This window comes from Schistocerca cancellata, chromosome 6, assembly GCF_023864275.1.
Source record: "Schistocerca cancellata isolate TAMUIC-IGC-003103 chromosome 6, iqSchCanc2.1, whole genome shotgun sequence".
Lineage (NCBI taxonomy): Eukaryota > Metazoa > Arthropoda > Insecta > Orthoptera > Acrididae > Schistocerca > Schistocerca cancellata.
The window spans coordinates 142,374,700-142,398,762 of NC_064631.1; the positions used below are offsets into that span (position 1 = coordinate 142,374,700).

At 40.1% G+C, this 24,063-nt stretch overlaps 1 protein-coding gene across 1 annotated transcript in view; it reads right to left on the bottom strand.

Annotated features, from left to right (window-relative positions):
* Window positions 1-24,063, bottom strand: part of LOC126190621 (macoilin) — a 178,980-nt gene that overhangs the window by 19,820 nt on the left and 135,097 nt on the right. The window contains exon 12 of the mRNA XM_049931034.1: window positions 8,088-8,208. Coding sequence (XP_049786991.1) covers window positions 8,088-8,208 — 121 coding nt within the window. The remainder of the gene's footprint in view (window positions 1-8,087; window positions 8,209-24,063) is intronic.

Genomic DNA, 24,063 nt, shown 5'->3' on the forward strand with positions numbered 1-24,063 from the left:
GCCAATGATCATACCCTTCTCCATGTCAAATGAATCTGCATTACGACAACGGCTGCACTATTTTATACATTCCCCTGACATGCTTTATATACCCTCCGCTGCTATTGCTGCCACCTGCTGTCTGTGAGCGGTTACTGCACATTTACATCAGACTTAGGCAGTGGTCACATTAATGTGACTGGGAAAAAATTATTCACAATATAAAATTGGGTATGAGATATACCCTTAACGAAAAATTACTGGCATAACTAAACAAACACAATTTAAAAAGCATTTATAAGATTGTCACTGTGTTGCTGTATGGCAGCATGCCTGTTCTGTGTAATGCTGTGACGGTCATTTTGAAATTAATGCCTTCAAATTTTGTGCATTGAATTTTAAGTGGCCGAACCGGATTATGTTGATGCAGTGTAATTTTTGGATATATGCGCTCTTTTCCTGTTGATTAATTATGTGGTCCCACGTTAAGTCGCTGATTCCATTTTTATGCTCAATATTTCAATGACCAATTCAATCTTCTTCAGGCACTGCCAGCAGGTGGTGGTGTGTGTACTTACTACCGGAACTCCAATGAGGCTGTAAAGTGGTGTTGGTGTTATGCCAATAGTTAAAACTAAGTTCAACTTCTCGTGCCCACTATGCTGTTTGATGTTCATTTCTTTTTCAGAGCGCACACTTCTACTTTCTGAAACACATATTCTCTCTCTGTTTTCCAGTTGTAGTAGATGAGCTGGCTAGCAATGTGTTAGTGAATGGAGTGTTGGACCCTAAGACTTGGTTAAACTGAAACCTCCACCAAAGTTTGTAGATTTTCCTGCATCTTCATTTCGGTAGACTCCTTAATTACACTGTCACAGAAACCTAATTACACTGTCACAGAAACCAGGCATTTGCGCCATGATACTCATCTTCTCAAAATTCATTTCATGGTTATATTCAAAAGGCAGTGCTTAGTGACAGCCGACTGTTTTAGTCCCCTGTGTCACTAATGTTCCTTGCACCACTCCTTGACTGTTCTCACAGTTTGTACCACATGCCATGTCACATTCATATAGAATGCTGGACTTAAACTATTTTTAAGATTACAAAAAAGGCTAACAGCAGCAAAATACAATTGTTTCACTGCACTTTTTAGGAATTTTCACATGTCAACTTATTTCCTGTTTGATATAAAATATTAGAAAATCGCCAATGGTGTGGTGTGGGGTAGTCCATTACCACCTGTTGTGGCCATCTTATACTCGTCACTTTTCGAACTACACACATTAAGCTTAGGGAAATGATACAGCAGACATGAGTAATGTGAGGCAGTGGTTCATGTGTTTCAATGGAGGTGAAACAGATGTTCATAACAAGCTGAATATTTGCTATAATGCCTCAGAGAAGTTCCACAACCTTCGCTATTGCGAAGAGTGTGTGAACACTAATCAATGGAAATTTTTCAGGACCTGCTGGACCAATGTGAGGCCGAAGATGTCAATTTTCTGATCACATACATAACCACCACCACCACTGGCGTTGAAAAGTGGTATTATCATTACGAGGTGGAATCCAAGTCCACAGAGTAGTGATGTAAACCTTGTAACAATGAAGTAGTTCATTGAGCTCTTCCTCCTCCTTTTTCTTTCTAAAGGAGACTTCTGCCGCTTGTTGTGCCTGTCTGCAAATTCTGTGGGTCATCTTTATGGTGAGTAGCCATTTATCCTTTTCATAATATTGTTGAAGTAGTTCAAGACATAGCCATACAGGCCAATTTATGTGCAGTCTCCTGGAATAAGCAAAATAAGGTTCTTTTGGATTTTTGGAGATTAAAGCAACTGGAAATTCTGAAAGCTACAAGACTAGAGGCGCACAGAAATCCTTCTCATCTGATGTGCACTTACGCGTGAGCAGGTAACTGTGATGGGCATCGATGCAGGGGCTGGTCTGCCATCTGCTTCCCCTATCCTCTACACTCTTCCCTACCATTTCTGCACTTTCTTCTTCTGTAACAAATCTGTTTCCTAGCCTGCATTACCAAATAAGTGAGCAGTATTTAATGGGACAGCTGAAAAGACGTCCTGGTTTTGAAGAGTATTACATAAGATCCATTTCCGAATTTACAATGAGGTTAATGCCTGGGACACAATTTCCACATAACGACAAACACTAATAGTTACATAAATTTCCATCACTGATGATTGCTTTTAATTGTGCCCTGACAAAACTCTACCGTCTGGTGAGCAAGATGTAAGGGACAGGCGAAATACCCTCAAACTTCAAGAAGACTATAATAATTCCAATTCCAAAGGAATAAGGTGTTGACAGGTGTGAAAATTACCGAACTATCAATTTAATAAGTCACGGCTGCAAAATACTAACACGAATTTTTTGCACATGAATGGAAAAACTGGTAGAAGCCGACCTCAGGGAAGATCAGTTTGGATTCCGTAGAAATGTTGGAACACGTGAGGCAATAATGACCCTACGACTTATCTTAGAAGGTAGGTTAAGGAAAGGCAAACCTACGTTTCTAGCATTTGTAGACTTCGAGAAAGCTTTTGACAATGTTGACTAGAATACTCTCTTTCAAATTCTGAAGGTGGCAGGGGTAAATACAGGGAGCAAGTAACTATTTACAATTTGACAGAAACCAGACAGCAGTTATAAGAGTTGAGGGGCATGAAAGGGAAGCAGTAGTTGGGAAGGGAGTGAGACAGGGTTGTAGCCTATCCCCGATGTTATTCAATCTGTATATTGAGCAAGCAGTAAAGGAAACAAAAGAAAAATTTGGAGTAGGAATTAAAATCCATAAAGGAGAGATAAAAACTTTGAGGTTCGCCGATGACATTGTAATTCTGTCAGGGACAGCAAGGGACCTGGAAGAGCAGTTGAACGGAATGGACAGTGTCTTGAAAGGAGGATATAAGATGAACATCAACAAAAGCAAAACAAGGATAATGGAATGTAGACAAATTAAGTCGGGTGATGGTGAGGGTATTAGATTAGGAAATGAGACACTTAAAGTAGTAAAGGAGTTTTGCTATTTGGGGAGCAAAATAACTGATGATGATGGTCAAAGTAGAGAGGATATAAAATGTAGACTGGCAATGGCAAGGAAAGCGTTTCTGAAGAAGAGAAATTTGTTAACATCGAGTATAGATTTAAGTGTCAGGAAGTCGTTTCTGAAAGTATTTGTATGGAGTGCAGCCATGTATGGAAGTGAAACATGGACGGTAAATAGTTTGGGCAAGAAGAGAATAGAAGCTTTTGAAATGTGGTGCTACAGAAGAATGCTGAAGATTAGATGGGTAGATCACATAACTAATGAGGAAGTATTGAATAGGATTGGGGAGAAGAGAAGTTTGTGGCACAACTTGACCAGAAGAAGGGATCGGTTGGTAGGACATGTTCTGAGGCATCAAGGGATCATCAATTTAGTACTGGAGGGAAGTGCAGAGGGGGAAAAAATTTTAGAGGGAGACCACGGCATGAATACACTAAACAGATTCAGAGGGTGTAGGTGGCAGTAGTTACTCGGAGATGAAGAAGCTTCACCAGGATAGAGTAGCATGGAGAGCTGCATCAAACCAGTCTCTGGACTGCAGACCACAACAACAACAACAACAACAACAACAACAACAATAATGCAGTAAATGCTGTTCAATGATTATTCTATGCACCGCAGGTTCTTTCTTAGAAATCCAACACATCCCATTTGCTATACTTTCATAGTAGGTGCTCCATCTGTTGTCACTGGCACCAAACATTCCCAGAGTAAATCAATTGAATCAACAGCTTCTTCAGGGGCTTTTAAGATATCCACATCAGTGGGAGGTCTCTCTGAGATGATATGTCAAAAATCATCAGCTGCTTGCAAATCAGCATAAACACAAAAAATCACTAACTGTGCAGTACCTGAAATGTCCGTGGATTCGTAAAATGCAATGAAGCCGTTAACTTTAATATTAAATGCCAGTAAAAGTACCAGTCATCGTAATTATTCAGCAGTGTACAGTCCACTGAGAACGACTGATTGCTTGAAACTGATTTGCATTCAAGGGGCACAGAAGATTTGCAGCATCACTGATGTACTCTTTTATGAACTCATTGTCAGCAAACAGTTTTCCTGTTCTTGTTATCTTAGGTGGATATAAATTGCAAGTACCATTGAGCTGTCATTGCTGTTGCCCTGACAGGGAAACAGTTCTGCATAAAATCCATCACTTACATGAGACAGGTGCTGAAAGAAAACTGTAGACCTCTTGTGACAAAAGCAGCTTACATCAGATTCATATGGAGTAATCTCACCTCTGTTTTTAAGTTCAGCTGTAATGATGCTTGTGAAATTGATTGCAATAGTTTGCTATACAAAACTTCATCTGACCTATCAATATATGTCCAAATATTAACAGTGGAGAATCCAGGGAGAAATGTAACAATATTATGAAAAAGATAGTTGCTACTCTCCATATAGCAGAGAAGCTGAGTTGCAGATATGCATAACAAAAAGACTGTCAGAAAATGAGCTTTTGGCCAACAAGGCCTTCATCGGAAATAGAACGTGCACACGCACTCCTGCACGCAACCAGTCTCAGACTGCTGAGGCCACACTATGAGCAGCAGCACATGATGGGAGATGCAAGCAGGTGGCAAGGTGGAGGCTGAGGCATGGAAGGGGGGGGGGGGGGGGCGGGGCGGGAGATAGCACGGTAAGGGTGGGGGATGGTGGAGTTCAGATTGTGGGAGCATACGGGGATGAGATGGAGAGAGGGTAGGACAACTAGGTGCAGTCGGTAGGTTAGACAGAGAGCAGTTGAGGGTTAGCAGAAAGGGAGAGAGGTATAAATATTGTGGGTGCATTGGTGGAATAGAGGTCTGTGTGGTGCTGGAATGAGAACAGGGAAGGGGTTAGAGGGTAAGGACAAAGAACCAAGGTTGACACCAGAAGGGTAATGGGAAAGTAGGAACCAACAACCTTCCTTGATACTGGCCTCCACCTCAAAGATGGATACATAAGCACCTCCGTCCATATCAAACCTACCAAGCACCAGTAATACCTCCACTTTGACAGCAGTCACTCATTCCATTCCAAGAAGACCCTTTCATAGAGCCTAGCCAACTGTGGCATCTGTAGTGATGAGCAGTCCCTCTTGAAATACACCAAGGTTGTCAATGAGGCCTTCACAGATTGTGATAACCCTTCCAACCTTGTCCAAAAACACATCTCCCATGTCTTATCTCTCCTGTCACCAACCATCTTCCGAAGTCTCACCGTCTGGCCACAGAGGAACATTCCCCTTATGACTCAGTACCACCGAGGACTGGAACAGCTGAATCATATTCTCCAGCAGTGTTTTGATTACCTATCGTTTGTGCCCTGAAATAAGGAATGTCCTACCCATTATCCTTCCTACTCCTCCTACAGTGGTATTCTGCCACCCACCGAACCTACACACTGTCCTCATCCATCTCTACACAACTCTTGCTCCCAAACCCATGCCTCATGGCTCATTTCCCTATAAAAGACATAGATAAGATACCTGTCTCATGCACCCTCCCACCACCACCTACTCCTGTCTGGTCACAAGCATCACCTATCCCTTTAAAGGCAGGGCTACCTGTGAAACCAGCCATCTGCTGCAACCACTATGCTGTATTCGATGTGGGCATGACGACCAACAAGCTGTCTATCTGCATGAACGGTCACCAACAAACTGTGGCCAAGGAACAGCTGGACCACACCATTGCTGAGCATACCACCCAACACAACATTCTTCAATTCAATTAGTTTCACAGCATGTGCCATCTGGATCCTTCACACCAACACCAGCTTTTCTGAAATGTGCGGGTGTAAACGCTCCCAGCAATATATCCTATGTTCCCCTCCTGATCTCGACCTTCATCAGTCTTTATCCTTACCTTCTAGTCCCTTCCCTGTTCCCATTCGAGCAATACACAGTTCTCTATTCTACCAACGCACCTGCAATCTTTTTAGTTCTCTTCTTTTCCACTAACCTTCTCTCGCTCTCTGTCTAACCCTCTGATTGCACCTAGCTGCCCTGCCCTCTCTCCACCCACAATGAGGCTGGAAAAGAATACAAACTTCTGTTGACACCATGATGCTGCTGGGTCACACAGCAGTTTAACAACCGTGGAATTCACTGCCTAATATGGCTGGGCTGTCCTACGACATCCGCCATACACTCCTCATTTAACACCTTCATACTTTCATCTATTTGGGAACATGAAATAAGGACTACGTGGTCAACTTATTTCAGACTCAAAACGTGGTCAACTTATTTCAGACTCAAATACTGTCATCAGATGCTTAAGACAGTGGCTAGCCTCAGTTGGTTCAGGCATTTATGGGTGCAGCATGCAGGTGCCTGTTCATCATTTGCAAAACTGCATAATGAATGGTGGTGGCTTAAGACAGAAAATTATAGAATGTAGCTGAAATCTTGCTCTATTTAACTGTGTTATAGTGTTATCTGTATCTCTTGTAGTTTCCATTAAAATAAATGGGGAGCATTAGTTTTGGAGTGATCCTCACACAATATTGAGAGCTTCCTTAACCTCTTTTTATCTTAATTTTATTATTAATAAACAAATGGGTAGGATTCATGACATAGGTAACCATGGAAAGAGTAATCTATGTACTGAGTATGGATTTTACAAGTGCCTGAAACACTCAAAAGAAACATCTCTCTGTCAGTCTGTAAGACATAACTTTTCTACCATTATCGAATAGAAACAGAAGATATGCAGCTGAAATTAAACTTAACCAAAGTTATTTACTTACAAAAGTAAAGAGTTACTTTTACAGTAATAAATCTAGTTAACTCAGAGACATTGAAAACACAGAATTTATGAGATGAAATGAAAAGATATGGACCTAACACCCTCACCTTGCTCAAAGAGTCAATATTATGAGATGAAATGAAAAGATATGGACCTAACACCCTCACCTTGCTCAAAGAGTCAACATTGGCTTCTTAAGCAAGCAAGGAGAGTTAATCCATTAAGACATAAAAAGCACACGCAGTGTCTGCCAGTGAGTCAAGAGGTGTCCAGTTAGCAAAACAGTATGAAAAAGTGCAATAACAAGCTTCGCTGTATTTAATCAGTTACATTCAGTATTACCCAATGAACCTCAGGTAATATGAGTACCTCAAGAAACCATGATATACACGGAGAAATGGCAATTTTATTCCTCTTTTTGTCAGGGACCTTAATCACCATCTCCATCAATAAACAACATTCTGGATAAAAAATTTTCTATGCAGCGGAACGTGTTCTCATATGAAACTTCCTAGCACATCAAAGCTATGTGCTGGATCGGGACTCGAAACCGGAACCTTTGCCTTTTGAGGGCAAATGCTCTACTGAGCTACCCAAACTCTTGAGTTGTGCTTGAGCAGCTCAATTGCTGGAGAACTTTCCCACCAAAGGCAAATGTCCCTAGTTCGAGCCCCAGTTTGGCATACAGTTTTCATCTGCCAGGCAGTTTCAATAAACAAATATTAATTGCAGAGCAACGAATGCTATTGGACCTCGGTACCATCTATCTCAAACTGAGATGAGGTCCTCTGAAATAGCTTGATCAGAAATATGGTAAATATTGTCTTAAAAATATTTCACAACTTTTTCAATGTAGTTTTGGTGATCTACAACAAACAGCTGGCTGAACAGCTTCGGTGTGTCTCATGTCACTTGAAGCCAATAGATGAGTGATGTGTCTTCCATCATACTGCTCTACAGTCCCAAGTGTGTTACAAAATGTTCTTAATTTGAGATCAAGGTAACTTAATCCTATGTGGTGTACATGCTGTTCCATTTTGTGTGAGAATTTTTTAAAAGTGCATTTATGTCTACCCTTCTTTTGTCCACTCAATAAAAAAAGAAGAAGAGGCAAACTGAAAGGGAAAAACAACAACAACCTTTTCACAACAATTCCATATTTACAAACCACACTCTTCTATACAGCATTCAAGGGCAATTTCACTTTATGAAAGAAACCATCAGTTCCAGTTTTTAACTACTCCCAGCCAAGATCTTTGGACAGTTTAAGGTTTATTAGGTACCTAATTCAATATGAAAAGTACCTGCATTTCCCTTTCTGCAGCAAGGAACCGCTCATCTTTCAGCTTCAGCTCCCGCCTCAATTGTTTCCCTTCAGCCTCGAGGTCTCTTCTCCTTGCACGACAGCTTTCTGTGCATTCATTTCTAGAACAAAGTTAAGACAACATTGAAATTTCAACGAAATTTTTTATGTAACACTTATGTTCACAGAGGAACAACTTTTTTAAAACACACTCCCTTAAATCTAACAATACAGCTAAAGCTATTATGTTGTGTACCATCAGCCACCACTAACTACCACTCAAGCACAAATTTACTGTAATGCTCAAGACCCTAACAATTTTCTAATGACAACATGACCCATTATGCAAATATTAAACCCCAATTTCTTTTTCCTACCTTATGGAAGGCAGGATTTTCATAGTGTGAACATTATTATTATTATTATTGACTTTTTTTTCTCAGACTTAAGTCTGGTTAAAAATGGAACGTGACGCGGACCTCGGTCAAGCGTGACTTCCTTGTAACTGTATGGTATATGTTATATTGCATTTAGGAACTTTCGGGTAATTGAACATGTATCAATAATTACAGATTTTTGTAGTTGTATATATATGTTTGGATGTAGCTGTATTGCATTGATGTACTGGTGAATATTGTGAGGTATGACTCCTGTAGTTGATAGTATAATTGGGATAATGTCGACTTTATCCTGATGCCACATGTCCTTGACTTCCTCAGCCAGTTGGATGTATTTTTCAATTTTTTCTCCTGTTTTCTTCTGTATATTTGTTGTGTTGGGTATGGATATATCAATTAGTTGTGTTAATTTCTTCTTTTTATTGGTGAGTATGATGTCAGGTTTGTTATGTGGTGTTGTTTTATCTGTTATAATCGTTCTGTTCCAGTATAATTTGTATTCATCATTCTCCAGTACATTTTGTGGTGTGTACTTGTATGTGGGAACATGTTTTATTAGTTTATGTTTTATGGCAAGTTGTTGATGTATTATTTTTGCTACATTGTCATGTCTTCTGGGGTATTCTGTATTTGCTAGTATTGTACATCCGCTTGTGATGTGAACTATTGTTTCTATTTGTTGTTTGCAAAGTCTGCATTTATCTGTTGTGGTATTGGGATCTTTAATAATATGCTTGCTGTAATATCTGGTGTTTATTGTTTGATCCTGTATTGCGATCATGAATCCTTCCGTCTCACTGTATATATTGCCGTTTATTATTATTATTATTATTATTATGTGTGTGTGTATGTGTGTTGTGTGTTTTTGTCTTCTAATTCTGACGAAGGCCTTACTTGCCGAATGCTATATTTGTGACAGTTTTTTTTTTTTGTGCCTACCTGCTATATCGTGAGTGACAACTTCCCTTTTCACAATATTGCTACTTTGTTATTATTATTACTGTTATTGTTATTTGTAGGTGGCTAAATACTAATGGCTGAAAGCAAAGATGTTTTACTAAGATCTGTGTAAAAACTCCAAAATATGAAAATTTTGGACAGCAAAGAAAAGGTAATGGCTGTGACTGAAATAAAAATGTTGACTATTTATATTTAGCTGGCCATATTTCACAGTCTACAAACCAAACATAGAGACAAATTTCACAAATTATAATAAATGGAATACTGAAAAGATATGTTTCTAAACAAATGAGGAAAGAAATCAGATTTCAAATTGTGATACCAAAACCTCCATGAATATTTAACTCTTCCCCAAAATTATAAAACCAAAATAAACAGGGCACAAATGAGATTCTTATACTCCTTGAGTGATGTAATAATGAGTGCCAGAGTGAGGAGTGAATACATAAGAAAACAGTAACATGTGGAAGGAATGATGGGTGAAATGGTGAGAGCATTCCCAAAGGGTGACCCTCAGAAACAGTGGATCAGCAGCCTGTCCTTCCACTCCCAAAGCGCCAACAAAATAATGAATTCAATAAAGTAATTATTTTTCGAAACTACTGTATGTATTATAACCATAAATACTGAAATCACTAAAAAGCCAAAGAACAACTGCTAAATAATTTCCTTCACAGTAACAAATCTGATATCTTGTGTAATTACGAAACACACAGAGATGCTGCCAAAGATGTCCAAAAATTACCAGATTGATGACAGAGGCTGAAACATCACATAAAGTTTCAGAACGTTGATGGTAGCTGGAAGATCACATATGCAATAAAGGAGTGTAATCTTTATAAAGTCACACCTGAAAGAATGCAGTGTCTATCACAAATAAAATTAAAAAAAAAATAAATAAATAAATAAAAAAAAAAAAAGGACATTATCTCTGCCGAGTTCAGTAGCATTATAGTCACGCCCATTTATAAATCGCCACATGGAAAGATCGGCTCCACACCTGTAAATCTATTGTGAAGGACAACTTTAAATACCACATAACTGTATGCGGCAACACTGTTGATGACATAAATGGAGACTGTTGACATGGTGTGAAACATAAAACACATCAACCATGCACAATAGCAAGCTCCCTCCTTTATGCGAGATAAGAAGGTAAAAGAGAGGTTATGATTCAAATGTACTCTTTGCAAGTGAAAGCACAGGGAACTAGAGATACTAACTATTGCTTCCCAATGTATTTGAAATTTTTCATTAAAAATAATTCTCTTCTTAAAACAACAGAAAGCTCATAATCGAGAATCACCATTTATGAAAAAGACACATTGCTTATCACATTAAGGACGACATATTGAGTTGCAGACAGGCACAACGAAAATACGATTACACACTAAGCTTTTGACCAAAGCCTTCTCCAAAAAACGGAAAACACACACACACACACACACACACACACACACACACAATCACAACACAACCGAAACTTGTTGAATGGGAACAAACATATGGAGGGGGGAGGGGGAAGGATAGCAGGGTACAGGTGAGAGAAGAGGAACCAGTACCACCTGATGGAGCATGCAGGAACTAGCAGTAGCAGGACAAGGCTGCCTGGTGCAGTGTTGGGCGACTGTGGCAAATGGAAGGGGAGGGGGTGAAAAAGGAGAGTGGAAAGAAGAGGACCAGAGAAAGGAAAGAAACCGGAGATTGCACTGGCAGAGAGCAGTGGACAATTAGAATGAGAGGCAGTGAACTGAGAGGAGGTAATAGGACAGAGGGGACGGAAACAGTTGGGGGGAATGTGTTGGGGCAGTGGGTTACTGTAGCTTGAGGCCGGGATGGTTTCAGAAGCAGAGAATGTTTTTTAAGGATAACTCCCATCTGTGCAGTTCATAAAAGCTAGTGGTGAGGGGAGGACCCAGATGATTTGAGTTGATATGCACCCACTGAAATCAAGCATGTTATTTTCATGCTGCACTTTGCCTCTGTTGGTCCAACTTGCTATTGGCGACAGTTTGTTGGCGGCCGTTCATCATGGTGGACAGCTGGTTGGTCGTCATACCAATATAAAAAGCTGAGCAACGATTACAGCAGAGCTGGTATATGATATGGCTGTTTCTTCCATAGGTGGCCTGGCCTCTGAAGGGGTAGGATAAGCCTGAGACAGGAATGGAATAGTTGGTGCAGTGTGGGTGCATTGGGCAGGTCTTGAGCTTGGTCTTCCACAAGGATAAGATTCCTGTTGCAAGGTGCTGGAATAGGTAGTTGCATTGGAATGGACTAGGATGCTGTGGAGGAGGTTGAATAGGCAACAGAACACCACTTTAGGAGGGATGGGAAGGATCCTAAGTAGAAGTCCCTCATTTCAAGGCATTATGATAGACAGTCAAAGCAAAGACAAAGGATGTCGATTAGTTGTTATGAGTTCCACCAACTTTTGTTGCTTATATCATACTAGAATAGCATTCCTGAGGCAGAGCTACAATTACAGCACGTTTTTCAATTCCAATCTCCTGCTTCCACCCCGTTAGGAGGTAATATGACATGAACCTGATGAGGTATACAAACACATTGCTAGAGACACACAGTTTACTGTAAACTAATGCAAACTGACTGATACACAGCTGAAGGAATGACGCCTATTTGAATGGAACTGTCTAAGGCAAAGGCACGTCATTGATGTCGTGGACACTCCTCTATGAGAACAATCAATCAAATACACAACAGAGGCATTAAGTATTTACAGGCTACACTTCTTTTATGATCAAAATAGGGATATGATAGGATATTCAGAAAAAACTTCCTGTTTTAACCATAAATCTACAATTGTGATGGGCAACTGAAAACTTTTGACCTACGAAAGGAACCATCTCAAAACCGAAGTCACTGAGAAACATGTTTCTCATCCAAGAAACAGAAAGACAAAAAGACGTTTAAATCTCTCCTGAGAAGATAACATGCTGGAAAATTGTGAAACTCCTAATCTCCTAGAGATTACATTGGCCCACACCTCGTTGTTTAAGCAGCAATGTCTGGATACCAAGCTGAATGTGGCTGCCAGAAATTATGGTACCCACAAACTGAAAAAAAAGTTGTAGAGCACAAACAGAAACAGTGATGACTTCTGCACTGCCTTTGTGCCCTGTATGGTATGGATCTCCTTATACCAGAGCAGTAGCTACGGCTACCATCAGTCACATTGTTACACACTGTATATGACACACTCCTCTGTGGAGGTTGTCTTCTCTCATTGTCTCACTGGGATCGCACTTGCTGACATTCGACAAAAAGTAGCACCCTTGAAAGCGAAGACCAAAGCAACAGAATTGGACACTCATCTTCTATTTAATTACAGCTAGCACTTCTACAATTGAAGGTGATGATATTGTTTTGTTTTATAACAGTAAGGTATTTACTGCCTGCAGCTGAGGAGAATGTGTGTGGCAGGAATGTGGTTGTGAACTGTGAATGAGGTAAAGTGGTATAGACAGGAGACTGTGCTATCCAAAAAGAAAGAGAGAGAGAGAGAGAGAGAGAGAGAGAGAGAGAGAGAGGGGGGGGGGGGGGGAATTCAATTATACAACTATGAGAGAACTGTTTCTGTGTCTGAGTTGAAGAGGTTCAAGCAACATAAATCGTCTCAAATCTCTTTCTGTGTACACTGTATTTTTTTTAAAATGCATGTTTTGTTTTACACAGTTAGAATGTCATAATAATAGCATTTTGTCATCTGTTTTCTGCCTTTTAATGTGGATTTGATGTGTGCACTCAAGTTTCACTTGAATTTTCTCGTTTGGCAATTACGGAGCGGTGAGGGGAGGAGGAGAAGGGATGGGGAGGGAGGGAGGGGTGGGGGGGGGCTGTGAACCGAACCTCTGAACAGTGACAAACAACAAGGCTGAAAATCAAGTCTCTGGTAAGTCAAAAAAAGGCTGAAAATCAAGTCTACTGGTAAGCCAATGTTGCTTGGATGGCTAGTAATGCAGTTCAGGGCTGGGGCGGAAGGAAGTGAGGAAAAGGACTACAGTTCAAGGGTGGGGCAGAAGGAAGTGAGAAGAAAGGTCTGTTTCCCCACCTCACCCCTCGCTGGCTTTCTTCTCAACTGCCTACTCTGGCATTATACAAAAATAGCTCGAGACTAGTGTCTTATAAAAGTGGCAGAATCAACTACAATTAAATTATAAAAATGACCTACTGACCTACACACACACACATAACAGATAGTTGTGGCTAGCTGATCGCTGGATTGAAAAGGATGAGCCAGCCATTCTGTAACACCATGAAATTTCCAGCCTAAAAGCTTTGGCTGGAGTCCAGACACTAAACATAATTTTAGAATCTTTATTACACTCGCCTCATCATTTGCTACAATAGAGGGTAGGTTGCAACCTAAGTTTCCTTCTGCCTCCTCATCACAATATAAAATGCACTCTGTTAAACAGTGGCATATAGTGATGCGTATGCCACAGGCATCACAGACTGGGCATTCCTCTTGCCAGAGTAAAAAGCCATGTATTAAGGAACAGTGTTTTATTCAGAGATAGGTCAGGGTTACTATATCCCATTGGAGTGAACTGTACAGGGCACATCATGGCTGGGTATTTGTCTTTACCACCGATAGCTTCTTGTCACTCATGGCCAACGACTCTTCCTCCCACAGCTGGTTGGCTCTGTAACACAACAGTGGCATGACAGCCAGCAGGTGACTGCCAAAGGAGTCCCCTTGCTATTTTAAAACTGTGATACTTATTTAAAATTTCATAAAACAATTCTGGTGTTCTTTACGAGTCAAGGCGAAAATTGCTCCAACCCATACAGCCTCACTTACTGTCAATTATTAAAAAATCTTCCTCTGCAGGTGAGCAACAGTATGGTACACAGGTGTCCATAGCATGGATATTAGTTTATTGACCTGTCACACAATGAGCAGTCAGTGCCAGATGTCAAATGGTGGTTTGACAGGGTACAGGACTGGTTTTAAAGGACCCAATGGCCAGCCTAATTTCTTCATGGCGTGTCACATCCAAAATTTTAAATAAACCTTGCAGACCTATACGCTGTGCACCCATAATTAGCCAATTTCACACAAAGACCCTGTAAAACTGTTCAGTCTGCTCGCCATAACAAATGGCTCATACATTTTAAAATATTTAGTGATTTCAGGGATCATGCTTTTAGGTTCCTGTAGTGTGGCAACCAGTTAAGCTTAAAATCAAACGTGAGGTCCCAAAAGCTCACTGTTTCCTTAAAACATTCCAGTCAGTGCCTATAGAAGTTATGGGTGCGTTGTGATTTCCTTCACACTCAGCGCTCATGAATCTGCATTTGCAGCTTTCCTGATTGTTATTTCAAGACGCCTCTGAACAGCGGTGGCTTGCAGTAAACTGTTCACTCTTTTAGTACTTCGGAGTTGTGCTACATGGATGTTCCTGCTTCCAAAAAGTGCAACGCGACTTGAAAAACATATTACAAGTGTGATCTGTTCCTCCACATTTGTTGTTGCAGTGTGCTTCTGTACCTTCTTGACTGCAAAACTCTGTCATAAAATGGGGGACATTTTGACTGATAAAGAAATATTGGGTCTGCTTGAAGAATCTGGTTCCAAGAGTGATGCTGGCAGTTTTGAAACCAATGACAATATTTCTGAAATGCATGGTAATCTGCTTTTCTCTTTCATCTTACAAGCAGGAACCATAGAAAGAAGTCGAAAAAGTTTACGACCTGTGGAGGACTAAAGTAGTCACGGTGGCCCGGGTGGAATGTATTAAAATTATTAACAATAGGCTCTCCCTCATCCTCAATTTTTCGAAGCTGGTTACTCACAGACTTTTTGGTTGACGACAACAAATTAAAACCTTTCTTCTCTGCCAATTTCTCCAACCTTTTAATAGTCAGCTGCAACTGACAGGCTGTTGTTGATAGGCTGGAGGAGGAAAAAAAGACAGGAGTTGGCCACAAAGAACACTGTACAGGACTATTACTAGTCAACATTGAGCTATTAACATTTACAGCAAAGACAGTCACACTAAAAACACAATCTTGAGGGACAACATTCTCTTGTTCAAAGTTGTTAGAGAGGTCATCACTGAGTTGATATTTAAAGTAGCATAGGGAGAGGAATGATTGTATAAAGATGGGAAGATGTTGTCTAAAGCTTGATTTATGACATTGTTTGGGGATATTACATGAGGTGCTACCCAAAAGTTTGCAGAATACATCAATACATAAAATTACACTTCATCTGGGTCTTATTAATCACCATCAGCTTCAAATAAATCACTTTGGGTTGTACACATCACTCCCAACTGTTTTTCCATGAAGTGAAAGCTCCTTGGAATGCATTTTTTATGAGTCTATTTAGTACCAAGATTCTGTCTGAATCTTGGCTGTGTGAAATCTTTGGCTTTTTAACTTGAGTTTCATACTGGGGAAGGGGGGGGGAGGGGGGGGGGGGACTCATTCGATGCCAGATTGGGTGAATATCACAGATGTGGAACAATTGTCATTTTGTTTTTTGTCAGAAACTCCTTGGTGATCAATGTAGGGTGTGACCTTGAACTGTCATGATGGAGGAACCAATAGCCTGTGCACAAGTTTCATAGGACAAAATCTGCTGACACATCCCACAAGACAGCCCCATGACGTTTCCATATGTCCAGGATGGTCCGCCTATGATCTCCCAGCTCCATATTCTAAACAGTAACAACATTTTCAGGAGTAATGCCAGTTGACTGAAGTAATTAATGGGGATCATCAAATGAAGTTCTGTCATTTTGAAACCATTTAAAACAGTCTTGAGTCTGACTGTGACCTAAGGTGTCTTTCTCAAATGCTTGCTTCAACATCAAGTGTTTATGTAGTGGTTTTTCAAAGTCTGAAACAAAAATTTGCGCGCACATGTTGTTCTCAGACACCCACTATCATCAATTTCGCATGACATGCTCGTCCTATTAGCTAGACTTCACCAGCTACACATACATTCCAGGAACTTTTGGGTAGCACCACATAACTCCAAGTAGTATTGTAAGCCTTCCCATTGTCAGAAAATATACCTATTAAGTGGTTACTAAAACTGAAAGACGGTTGTATAGCCACTTCCAAAGGGGGAAAGTTGTCAAAGGTGGAGCAATGTCTGCTGAACCCACAATGAAAGCAACCATGGAGCTACTTGGATTCTAAGATCCAGACAAGGCAACAGTTTACCATTTGCTGCAAGGTCTTCCTCACACAGCTGCCAAGGGGTAATACTACGATAACCAATGTGGCATGTTCAATCCTTCCGAGGTTATAAAACTGCAATCACATAGCTTCTCTCCGGGACTCTGGAAAAGTGTCCTGATGCCCAAATGAAGTTAAAAAGGCTAGGAGGATTTCTTTTCTCTGGCCTCTGACATGCCTTAATATGCTGTACTGGACTCTGTCATGACCAGTTGGTGTGTCATTAGCACATACAATGTAGAATCCCGCATCTACATGGAAATGGGGCAGATGTATTCTTCACCATTGGTAGAACTTAAGTCCTAACTGCCCATCTCTCAGCAGTCACTCTGCAGCACTAAAATTCTGCGTCCCACCTAGCAGTGGCAATAACACTCCAAAAATGTTCCTATCATTTTCTAGCAAATTGTTCTGGAGACATTCATCCCACATTAGAGGACCTACTGGGTATCTTTCACCTCTCCTGTAAATTCTCTTCGTGGTCTTTCATACAACTGTACCTTTAATCCACAGTTTTTGTTCAGGAACAGTTGCCATGATTTCTTCTCGCTCTCTAATAATTCAGTGACATTTTGCCCTCATTACCTGAAAGGCAATAGGCCTTACACAGAGCCACCCTACAGACCGATTGTGGAGCGGCAACCAGTCCACCAGGGGGCAAGCTGCATTTTTACTTGGCCTGAGGACTGTGGAAAGGATGCACAGTGGGCACTGCGGGTAAAATGAGCCACCTATTCCTCGATACTATCATGATGTTCAAACACAGCAGTTTCTAAACAGCCATTGTTGTGGTTTTTTTTTTTTTTTTTTCCCAGGCATCCCAATGGCATGTGAATCCAGATCAAAAAGCGATCATTTTGGTGCAAATCATCAACCATGTTTCACTGAGTGTGTGTGCACGAAATGGAGATTATGCAGATAGACTGATAGCAGTGAATAACATTGTTGCAGTGCTGCAAAGTATGCTCTCACTGACTAACCTTGGCGCAAGTGGTTGCTAAGACCCAAAGCATATTGTGAGTATTAAAAATCTCCACATAGGAGGAAGTGTTGGAGGAGTTTGGTAACAAATTCAGTGAAGGCCTCTTAATCTAGAAGTAAGGCAGGCCGAAGGAACATATTGTTTACGCCACTTGTCCAACACATATGAGTGGTGACAATAGGAGGTTTTCAGTGATTCTAAAACTTACTCATGGAGCAGGTGGTTGCACAGCCACCAAGCATATTGTGTGAATTAATCTCCAGACACGAGGAAGGATTGTGGGAGCTGTATAATGACTTCAGTGAGAGCCTCATTGTCTAGAACCTCATGTGGGGGCCAGGTAAATTGAGCAAACTGTCAATTGCACGGCAATTTGTAGGCTGGTGGTGAGGCGAAAAGACAAGGAGTGATATGCCCTGCTTACAAAAATAGTCTTTCTCCACAAAGATTGTCCTTACTCTAGAGGATGTAGCTACATAGCTCAGGGGAATCAGGTGGTTTAAAATGTGTCTCCTGGAGTCGTATAGACATTGGTCCTCCCTATGCTGTAACAGTCTTAAAGGCCTCCTCCACCTCCGAGTATGAGATATATTGTATAACATTTATCTCTTGAATTCTCTTCTCATATTGGAATATTGGACCTTATTTGCTCCAAGCTCGGTGGTTTTGGCAGCATTTTATATACACATGTGGAGCAGTGTTTTGAGTACCTGATGTACGAGCAGCTCAACTGCATCTTCCACAGCTGTCTTTGCAAACCACAGTGGTGTGACTAATCATTAACATTCGAAGCAGCACATGAGATTAGATACGAGTGGAAAGTCGTAAAAAGACATGTCATTTTCTTGAGCTCACCATGCACTCTTTTTGTCAATCAAATCTTTAATGACATCTTCGCATTCCCATGCTGTTGCAGTTCTCTGGCATCTACATCCATGATATTCCAATAGGTTACACTCCCTCACAACATTAACTGTCAAGGGAATGGTCTAATTTGACAGGTCAAAACCTATCCTGATTTTCTCTCTCTTTTTTTTCCCAGAGTGAAAACACTGAATGAAATTCACTGTCAAAATTTTAGCTTGCATTTTTTAAATGGTGAAATTACTACTCATTTTTGCCATATGAAGAACCTCTTGTAACAGTGGTTTGTACAGCCCTTCCTGCACAACACATGAATTAGTGATTAAGCAGAAGCAGCCATGACAAGAGAGTGTAGAACAAAAATCCAGGCTGCAGAAGTGCAAATTTTAAGCACCTGTACCAAACCGACCATGTCACATATAATTAATTTTTTGAATAACTTGGTTGCCATTAATTATTAAATCTGACCTTCAATCTTTCTGCTTCAATGTTCAGAATAACTGTATTTCGTCATCATTGCAGACTTCTTTACTTCTGCATCTTCTTCTGGCTCACAACTGAAATGTTTTCTTAGTTCTAGTGCTCTACTAAATGATCTAGAGTACTTCTCCAGAAACACTCATATAATGACTTTTGTTTACAATTAGGAAACACTTTGTAACACTCTGTGCTGATATCTCTGTACAGCATGACTCTGTACTCTGTATGGCATGACACAAATGACAGATCTCGCAAACTCTTATGGTATGCGTTGTTCTATGGCAGGGGGGGGTTATCTTTAAACTGGGACAAGACAGCACACAATAAACCGCCCAAATGAGCAAGTACTACAAAGCGTTATACAGCCGCTACTGCCATCCTGCCTTGCAGAAACACTGTGTTCGTCTGCACCAGATTTCACCCACAAACTAGATGAAAATTCCAAACAGTAGACTAGTCTAAACATACTATTTAAACTAAGAATATTTTCATTGTGACGATCCTTAATCATCGATGCTTCAGTGATATGTTACACCGCACAGTGTTCGATGTCACGTTACAGATGATTTCCATCAGTCGGGAAATTTTTAATTTAATTTATTGAAACGGAATATTTCTCACAAATACACCATTTTATTATTATATTATTATAATTATTTATTTCTTTTTTGCGTGCCTATGGCAACTGAATGCTTCTGCTTTTTGGTGAATGGTCTCCTTTACTTTTAAAGTACTTGCATTCTACAGGAACTGGTAACTCAGTTCTTATGATAATTTTTGAATGTTGCATGTTTTACCAACATTGAAATGGTTATTGAGAGTATTTTGATTCCATCTTTGCAACTATAAGAAGATGAGTGTTTTTGTCAGTGAATATATTTCGTTTTATTGAAATAAAACACTATCAGTGGTTGTATTTCATGTCTGATTTCTTACTCACGTCAGGAGATGCCATCTGCTTGCACTCTTTTGGGTTATTTCTCCATTTGGCACAGTTGACTGGCCTAATCCTACATTGCTGTGCATAACGACGCAGTTTTTTTTTTTTACATTAAACACCAGCAGCACTATCACAATTTTTATTTGTACAAATAGGTATACAACGTGGGATTAGGCCACAATCAACAGCACCAAAAGAAAAAACAACCCAAAACATGCAATGTTTCCTGATGTGAGTAAGACACCAGGCATGAAAAAGGACCAGTGATGATTTTTATTCCAACAAAATGAAACATGTTTGTTGACAAAAATATGCATTTTCTTGTAGTTGTAACAACAATCTTGTATTCGATGTATCAAAATCTGGGAACATGGGATAGAATAATTTTCAGCATTGTATTTGAAGCATCTTACCACTCACAGAAAGTACTTCATTGCTTTTGTTCGACTTTTGGCCAGGACATAACACCATATCTGTCTTTGAGAACAGTAACTTAAAAAACTGTTGATTTAATGCAGATTCTATCCAGAACAACAAATGTGATTCAACCTCTGAATAAAGAACTTTTTTGATAATGGAAAGCATTTTTCAGTAAGTTGGACAATATCATGTCTTACAGCTCTTTGTCGTTTCAGATTTATCATTTTTGCTTTATCAGTTTGCGCTGCCATGTTTTACGAATTTGGTCAAGTATGCCGGGTATGCTGCACAAAATGCAGAACAGCAGCCAGGACAATTTCTTACTCCATCCCAATTCTGTCTAAATGAATGTAATAATTGTTGTGAAGTGCCTAAATGTATTACTTTTCTCTGGTCTGATACGGCTGGTGTAAGTAAAATTGTTTTCTTCATTCAGTAGCTACTTTGCATTTTTATGAAGACTACAGGAAAGAAACAAGCAACAGTTTCATCAAATTCTCTATTTGTATGGCCATATTGTCATAGTTGCTGTACAACTATAGAGGGTATTTTAATTCTATCTTTACAACTACAACTACAAATTTCTCTATAGTATTGCCTACTACAGGTATCTCCTCTACACCTTTACTTGTAGAAAATTTCGTAATTTTACACATGCCTCTTCTGTATGAATCCTTGAGTCTGCTTAACCAGGTCACAGAAGTCTAGAAATCCGCAATGTCCATCTCATGTTTGATTCTGAGGGGCCAATTGAGAGATCACCATAGGTGCACACACTCTCACTGGCAGTTCTGAACTTTTCTAATAGTTTTTCTTTTGTATTTATGTGAGTTTCATTTTGGCCCATATTTTTTACTATGTGTAATTGTTTGTTCCATTTATACAATTCACCTTCAGATGTGTGAAACGAAACTGGTTTTACACACTGCAGTATGTTTTCTAAGGGTTTTGGAAGCGTTCTTGTTCCAGACACCTATTGGCACAACTGTCATTGTTGGAACCACAATCCACAGAATCACTGGAGTTATTTCTTATTATTTCTTCAAGTATTTCGATAGATTGTAACAAAATGTCGTCGACATTAGAATGAATATCAATGAATTGCACTAGTAAATAACAAATAAAGTAGCTCTTCCAGAGAAGTAGATGATTTTGATTCCATAATAAATCCTTTTTATTTCGTCTCTAACAATGTTATGAAAAGAATAGCTGCTACCCACCATATGCTGAGTTGCAGACTGACAAAATAAGCTTTTAGGCAACAAGGCCTTTTTCATACCGTATTTAATCTAAGCCGCACTTTTTTCCGGTTTTCCCAAAAAACCACCTGCGGCTTAGAATCGAGTGCAAAGCAAGCGGAAGTTCTGCCGTCGAATATATGTAGCGCTACACAGACATGCTTTGTAGGCACAAAGATAAATACGGGCGCCAAAACCTCTGCATCAAAAAAAAAAAAGAGAGGGGGTGGAAGACGAACTTTTTTTCTACGCCTCGAGTTTCGACCACTGCATTCTCATACGAAGTAAATATAAATTCCGTATTGTTCATCTTCGAATGTAGCAGAATTACAATGTACTACGAAAATCCGACTGGCAAAACTGTTTGGGATGCTTGTCAATATGGCCAACTCTACGTTCTGAATTTTTTCCTACCTGTGAGAAGTGATGGTTGCTAATAAGAACCTGATGAAAAGTGAATCACATACAGCATTCTCTTCACCATAAAAATAATACGAATATAAACATTTTGCCATGTATTCTTTCGTGTTTGCTGCTATGTCATTTAAATCCTGTCTGCCTAATAAACTACGAAACTAGAGTGAGACAACAGCAAACGCGGAAGAATATACGTATCGTGTCATGTTTATATTCGTATTATTCTTATGCCTAATAGTGATACAGTCAGAAATGAAGCACGGCAAGTGACTAGATTTTTAAATCTAAGATGACTTTAATTTCTGTGCAGAATCTAATGTACTAAAGAGGCGCCTGCAAAGATTTTCAAACGGAGAAAAATTTTCGCTAAACTATCATTCAGAACATCTTCTACCATACGCAGTCTATTATTTGGCTCTTGTTTATCATTATCAAAGAAAGCAGCAGAATAAGTAACAACACATATCAGTCTCTTGGCACTGTTTCGCTAATGAGACGATTCATCTCTCTTTTTTTTTTAATTGTAAGCAGCGGCAGCGCGCACTGAAGCAAGCCATGCCGTGATCGGCGACAGGTCTTAAACACTCATCATCAGAATGCGACAAACAATGGATGACACAGTACAATAAGGCATTTTCAGGTAGAGTGACGTAAACACCTATATCAAAGAGAACGGCACTTATCAGATCAAAGCAAAATAAGCAATTGACTCAAACCAGACGAAGCACGTGAAAAAGAAAGGGTACCCGTATAAATACGGACGGAGTGTCTGATGCATAGCAATGGCTACCTGGTAAGGCTTAACTGCTAAGCTTACGACTCGAACCAAACTACTGTAGGTGTATCGTCATTCATTCGACCTAAATTGTGTCTCATATTGCAATGGACCAACTTTGTTTTGATTTGGAGGTGCGGCGTAAAACTTTTCTCTCCCCTTGAATTTCGAGTCTCAAATTTCAGGTGCAGCTTAGATTCGGGAATTTTTTTTCCTTTATTTCGAGTCTCGTTTTTCACGTGCGGCTTAGATTCGAGTAAATACGGTAGATATGACAGACACAGGCGCGCGCGCGTGTGTGTGTGTGTGTGTGTGTGTGTGTGTGTGTGTGTGTGTGTGTGTGACAGAGAAAGAAAGAGAGAGAGAGAGAGAGAGAGAGAGAAATCTATTTTTGACAAAGGCCTTCTGGATTTTCCATTATTTTATTTTATTTCATCTCTGTAAGATTGAGAACATTGATTAGATTCCACATTAGTGTGAAACACTGTAACCTGCACAAAGACTGATGTTATCAGGAAGAATGTATGAAGATGACTCAAAGAATATTGTTTCAAAAATTGGAAAGTCCAGGATGGAATAACAGCAATATAAAAATGACAGATTGCTACTCACCACATAGAGAAGGCATTGAGTCACAGATAGGCACAATGAAAAAGAATACTAAAAATATTTTAAGGTTTCAAACAAAATCCTTCCTCAGAAGGATTCACACAACTCACATACCTGTGGCTACCATCGACAGGCACTAAGGCTCGACTTTGACTGTACCTGGCGTGAGCAGTAATCTACTGGTGTGGGTGGTGGGTGCGAGGAGGCAGCATGCAGCAGGGAGAGGGAGGGCAGCAGAGTAGGGGTAAGAGAAGATCATGATAATGCCTGTGGGAGTGTGCAGGGATGTGGTAGAGACAGGATAGGCCTGCTAGGTGCAACATCGGAGCTGCGTGGTGGCCGGGGAGGGGAAGGGTTCACGGAGAGGGGAAAAGGGAGGGAAGAGAAGTAGAGAAGAGGAAAGGACTTTTAGGTGCGTTGACAGGATAGAATGTGTGTGTTTACTGTAGTGGGAACAGGGAAGGGGGTAGGCAAATGGAGGACACGGACAAGTGAAGGTTGAGGCCAAAGGGGGTTAAAGGAAAGGAGGATATGTAGTAGGGAGAGTTCTTACTTACTAAATTCAGAAAACTGATTTCGGTGGTAAGAATCCAGATGACACAGGCTGTGTAACAGTCATTAAAAGTGAAACACGTTGTGTTTCATTACATGTTCAGCAACTAGGTGGTCAGTGATCTCT